General features: G+C 45.5%; 1 protein-coding gene across 1 annotated transcript; it reads left to right on the plus strand.

Moving 5' to 3' along the window:
- The first annotated feature begins 1,697 nt into the window (after window positions 1-1,697).
- LOC123499915 lies at window positions 1,698-3,943 on the plus strand. The gene is made up of 3 exons (XM_045248447.1): window positions 1,698-1,723; window positions 1,775-2,917; window positions 3,235-3,943. Exons 1-3 carry the CDS (start codon window positions 1,698-1,700, stop codon window positions 3,941-3,943), a joined length of 1,878 nt encoding a protein of 625 aa, XP_045104382.1.
- The last annotated feature ends 1,876 nt before the right edge of the window (window positions 3,944-5,819 follow it).

Here is a 5,819-nt window from a genome sequence, read left to right on the forward strand (position 1 = left end):
CTTTCCGACCGTTCTATTGCTGCTGTGGTAGACGGCTACTGTTCTTCTCCTAAATCTATTAATAGTGGAGTTCCTCAGGGTTCTGTCCTGTCACCCACTCTCTTTCTATTATTCATTAATGACCTTCTTAACCAAACTTCTTGCCCTATCCACTCCTACGCTGATGATACCACCTTACATCTTTCCACGTCCTTTCAGAGACGACCAACCCTTCAGGAAGTCAACAGATCTCACAGGGACGCCACAGAACGCCTGACTTTTGATCTTTCTTAGATTTCCGATTGGGGCAGAGAAGATCTAGTAGTTTTCAATGCCTCAAAACTCAATTCCTCCATCTATCAACTCGACACAACCTTCCAGACAACTATCCCCTCTTCTTCAATGACACTCAACTGTCTCCCTCTTCCACAATGAATATCCTCGGTCTGTCCTTTACTCATAATCTTAACTGGAAACTTCACATCTCATCTCTTGCTAAAACAGCTTCTATGAAGTTAGGTGTTCTGAGGCGTCTCCGCCAGTTTTTCTCACCCCTCCAACTGCTTACTCTGTATAAGGGCCTTATCCGCCCGTGTATGGAGTACTCTTCGCATGTTTGAGGGGGTTCCAGTCACACAGTTTTACTAGATAGGGTGGAATCAAAAGCTTTTCGTCTCATCAACTCCCCTCCTCTGACTAACTGTCTTCAGCCTCTTTCTCACCGCCGAAATGTTGCATCTCTTTCTATCTTTTATCGCTATTTTCATACTAACTATTCTTCTGATCTTGCTAACTGCATGCCTCCCATCCTGTTGCGGCCTCGCTGCTTTCTTCTTCCTCTCATCCCTATTCTGTCCAACTCCCTAACGCAAGAGTTAACCAGTACTCTCAATCATTCATCCCTTTCACTGGTAAACTCTGGAACTCCCTCCCTGCATCTGTATTTCCGACTTCCTACGACTTGTCTTCTTTTAAGAGGGAGGTATTGAGGCATTTGCTCTCTATTTTTGGTTCACGCTGTCACTTTTTAGAGAGCCAGCACTCAAGTGGGCCTTTTCCTTTAATTCTTTCTTTTTTTTTGCCCTTGGCTGGCTCTCTTCCCTGCGTAAAAAAAAATATAGTAGTAGTAGTAGTAGTAGTAGTAGTAGTAGTAGTAGTAGTAATTGTTGTTGTTAGTAATAGTTGGTGGCAGCAGTAGTAGTAGTAGTAGTAGTAATTGTTGTTAGTAGTAGTAGTAGTAGTAATTGTTGTTGTTAATAGTAGTAGTACTAGTAGTAATTGTTGTTGTTAGTAGTAGTAGTAGTAGTAGTAGTAGTAGTAGTAGTAGTAGTAGTAGTAGTAGTAGTAGTAGTAGCAGCAGCAGCAGCAGCAGCAGCAGCAGTAGTGGTAGTAGTAGTAGTGGTAGTAGTAGTAGTAGTGGTAGTAGTAGTAGTCAAAGTATTCTGCGTAATGTTTGTAATATAAAGTGAATTGTTAATCTATTAAGTTCATGTTAAGTTCATGTATCTCGCTGAGCTCGAGCTTTGCTTCACAGTCCTCTTTAGCAGGTGATAAGTTTGCCTGCCTTGCACTCACTGGTCAGTCGGCCTCCTGCTCTCTCTCCTCGAGCACTGTCAAGATTTAGTCGAATAAAGCCTAAGCTTGAAGGCTCTTCCTTGTCTTCTTACGGACATATAGAACAATTTATTCGACTACATCTTTTACTGGGACGAGCTACGATGGAGAAGTTCCTTCGGCCTGAGAGGTTGGAAGCTCACCCCGACACCAGCCCTCTACACTGGCAGCATTAGTTCAGCACATTCACCAACTTCCTGCAATCCATCGAGCAACCGTCTGATACTACTAAGTTCCGGCTCCTCATCAACTATGTGTCTCCCTCAGTGTACTCCTACATCGCGGATTGCAAGACCTACGACGAAGCTATCAAGACTCTACAAGCTGTATTTGTAAAACCTACTAGTGAAGTGTTTGTTCGTCATCAGTTGGCCACCAGGAAACAGGGTAGTGAATCCACAGACCAGTATGTGCTAGCACTCAAGCTAATGGCCAAAGACTGTGCGTTTAAGGCCGTTACTGCCGAAAAGTATGCTGAAGAGGCCGTGCGTGACTCATTTATCTCTGGTCTCTCCTCTTCTGTCATTCGTCAGCGGCTGTTAGAAAAGCTGTCCCTCACCCTTGAAGAAGCCGTTCAACAAGCTCGCAGCTTGGAACTGGCACAACACAACGCTGATAAGTATGCCTCTCTCTCTTCCTCCGACTGTCATTCCACGGCTGTAGCTGTTACCGACCCTCGAGTGTTTAATGATAGTGAGGAAGTTACGGCTTCAGCTAAAACCACTGCTGCTACGAAAAATTGTTTCTATTGTGGGCGCTCCCTACATCCTCGCTACACTTGTCCTGCTCGCAACGCTACTTGCCACAAGTGTGGGAGGAAAGGCCACTATGCTAGTGTTTGCCAGGTTGGAGCGGGGCGGAACAGGCCTGGTACTTCCGCGGCGATTGTGTTGTACATGACTACGAGTGCTGCTTCGACTTCACCCCTTCGCTGTGCGACGGCACCTGCTGACATCAATGAGGTACGAGTTGAAGCACTGGTTGATAATGGTAGTACTTCGAGCTTCATTAATCCTAAAGTTGCTTCACGCTTAAGCCTCACCACTACCTCTTCCAAGGACACTATTTCCATGGCCTCTTCTCCCCTCGCTGCTGTCACTGAAGGTCATTGTTTTGTGAATATCAAAGTAATGGAAAAAGATTTCACGAAACTGCACAAGTCTGTGGAATTTACTCTTCTGGGATCACGGCCTAAACTTACGATCTGTGGGATCACAAAAATGAACCTCCGTGCTCCTAGTCTTTTTCCCAATCTAACCAGTGATTGCAGACCCGTAGCCACTCCAACACGTCGCCATTCCAGCACTGACTCTACCTTTATCCGGTAAGAGGTCGATGCACTCCTACGTGAGGGCACCATTGAGAAAAGCCAGTCTCCTTGGCGAGCACAGGTATTGGTGACCAGCGATGAACGACATAAAAAGCGTATGGTGGTAGATTATTCCAGGACCATTAATCGTTACACCCTTTTGGATGCTTACCCCATACCTAGAATTGATGAGAACTTGTCCATAAGCTAGCAAAGTACCGTGTTTTTAGCAAGCTGGATATGAAAAGTGCTTACCACCAAGTTCCCTTGAAGGAAGATGAGAAGCTCTATACTGCTTTTGAAGCTGATGGTTAACTATTCCAATTTACCAGAATACCCTTTGGTCTGACGAATGCCGTGTCTGCTTATCAGCGCACCATCAACACGTTGATATCTGATAATCGGCTGACTGACACCTTTGCTTACATCGACGACCTCATTATAGGAGGAATGAACCAAGAGGACCATGACGAGAACCTGAGGCGCTTCGAAGCAGTTGCTGAGAAATACAATTTAACCCTCAACAAAGATAAGTGTGAGTACCGCTTGCCAGAAATAAAGTACTTAGGATATTTAATATCTAACGGTACTCTAAGACCTGACCCAGAACGCTTGCAACCCTTAAGAGATTTACCAGTGCCTACGGATTCCTCCTCTCTTAGAAGAACTCTTGGACTCCTTTCTTACTATTCTCAGTGGATCCCTAACTACTCTAACAGAATTACTCCTCTTCTCATCGTTAAGACTTTTCCTCTCGACAGTGTTGCCTGCCAGTGTTTGCATGACCTCAAGGAAGATGTCTGCCGTGCTTCGGTCGCTGCTCTGGATGAAAACGTCCCTATGGAGATAGAAAGTGATGCCTCGGCCACCTCGTTAGCTGCCACACTATCCCAGCAAGGTAGGCCTGTTGCCTTCTTTTCAAGAAAACTTTCACCTTCTGAACAAAGACAGCCTACTGTGGAAAGGGAAGCAGCGGCCATCATAGAAGCCATCCGGAAGTGGAGACTTTTTGATAGGAAGGGAATTCAAGATAATAACTGACCAGCAAGCTGTTTCTTATATGTTCCACTCTCACCACTCCTCAAAAATAAAGAACGACAAAATACTACGGTGGCGTCTAGAGCTTGCTGGCTACAAATATGACATCCAGTATCGCCCTGGTAAAGACAACCTTCCTGCTGATGCCCTGTCTCGCTCGTGTTCTGCTACTGCTGAGTCCCTGTCTGATTTAGAGAAAGTTCATGATGCTCTTTGCCATCCTGGAATCACTCGTCTGTATCATTTTGTAAAATCTAAGAATTTGCCTTATTCCCTGGAAGATGTTAAGAAGGTAACCCTCATGTGTCGCTCTTGTTGTGAATTAAAGCCTCGGTTCTTCAAACCACCTACATCCCGCTTAATTCATGCCTTGCGCCCCTTTGACAGGATATCCGTTGATTTCATTGGGCCTAAGCCTTCTTCCTCCCGTAACAAATATCTTTTGGTCATGATTGACGAGTATTCCAGGTTCCCTTTTGCTTACCCTTGCTCTAACATGTCTGCTCAAACTGTTATTAACTGCCTTCTTGACCTATTTTCAGTGTTCGGTTGTCCATCCTCTATTCATTCTGACCGAGGTCCTCAGTTTATGTCCCGAGAAGTATCGGAATTCTTGTCCAAGCACGGAGTTGTCATGACTCATTCCACCCCTTACCACCCTCAAGGGAATGGCCAGTGCGAGAAGGAAAACGGAGTCATCTGGAAGGCGATAAGACTGGCTCTTCATTCTCGTAACCTACCTGAGGGACAGTGGGAATTGGTACTTAATAACGCCCTTCACGCTATTAGGTCTCTCCTCTGCACAGCTACCAACCAAACCCCTCACGAGAGACTCTTCTCCTTCCCAAGGAAATCATCTAACGGTTGTTCCCTCCCTTCGTGGCTATCTCAACCCGGTCCTGTATTTGTTCGAAAATTTGTTCGTACTTCTAAATCTGACTCTCTTGTTGAACCAGCTAGTCTGATCAACGCTACTCCCCACTACGCCCGGGTACAGTATGAGGACGGCCGAGAAGCAACTGTCTCGACAAAGGACCTCGCGCCTTCCCACGAGGAGCTTCTGACCACGCCAGTCAATGACCAGCACATGAGCAACTACCAGACACCTCCACAAGACACTTCAACCAGACCGCCAATAAGCTCGGGCCAGAGTGACCAACGCTCCGAGACAGAAGTCCACCACTTTCAACAAGCGGCTCATAACCACTCGCTGACCTCGCCCCTCCCAACCTCGAGTCCTGGCAACTCTAAGCTAAGCGGCCCTCCCGCTTCACTTCCTTCAGGAACGACATCGAAACAAGAACTGCTGAGGCGCTCTACTCGTATCAAGAAACCTATAGATAGGCTTGGGTATTAGAATTAACATTGCTTAATTATTAAGAATAATTAGAATGTCTATTTTTTTTATTAGCACGGGAGAATGTAATATAAAGTGAATTGTTAATCTATTAAGTTTATGTTAAGTTCATGTATCTCGCTGAGCTCGAGCTTTGCTTCACAGTCCTCTTTAGCAGGTGATAAGTTTGCCTGCCTTGCACTCACTGGTCAGTCGGCCTCCTGCTCTCTCTCCTCGAGCACTGTCAAGATTTAGTCGAATAAAGCCTAAGCTTGAAGGCTCTTCCTTGTCTTCTTACGGACATATAGAACAATGTTTATCTATCAATCCTTGTGTTTGTATTTCTCTCCGTCTCACCGTCTGTTTGTCTGTTTGTTTTGTTTCTACTACCACATATATCAGATTATCTTGCCTGTTTATACAGCTGTCTGTCTGGCCGGCTCTGTCTGCCTGTCTGTCTGCCTATTTTCCATATATAACTAAACTGACTAGTGGGTAGATAGACACACGGATAGAAACAGGCAAACAGACAGACAGAGAAGC

The sequence above is a fragment of the Portunus trituberculatus genome, chromosome 50 (assembly GCF_017591435.1).
Source record: "Portunus trituberculatus isolate SZX2019 chromosome 50, ASM1759143v1, whole genome shotgun sequence".
NCBI classification, from domain to species: Eukaryota; Metazoa; Arthropoda; class Malacostraca; order Decapoda; family Portunidae; genus Portunus; species Portunus trituberculatus.

Coding starts and splice junctions, on each gene's coding strand:
- LOC123499915 (XM_045248447.1), top strand. CDS start 1,698: ATGGAGAAGTTCCTTCGGCCTGAGAG. Junction 1,724..1,774: donor AAGTTCCTTCGGCCTGAGAG/GTTGGAAGCTCA, acceptor GCATTAGTTCAG/CACATTCACCAACTTCCTGC. Junction 2,918..3,234: donor ACTGACTCTACCTTTATCCG/GTAAGAGGTCGA, acceptor CCAATTTACCAG/AATACCCTTTGGTCTGACGA.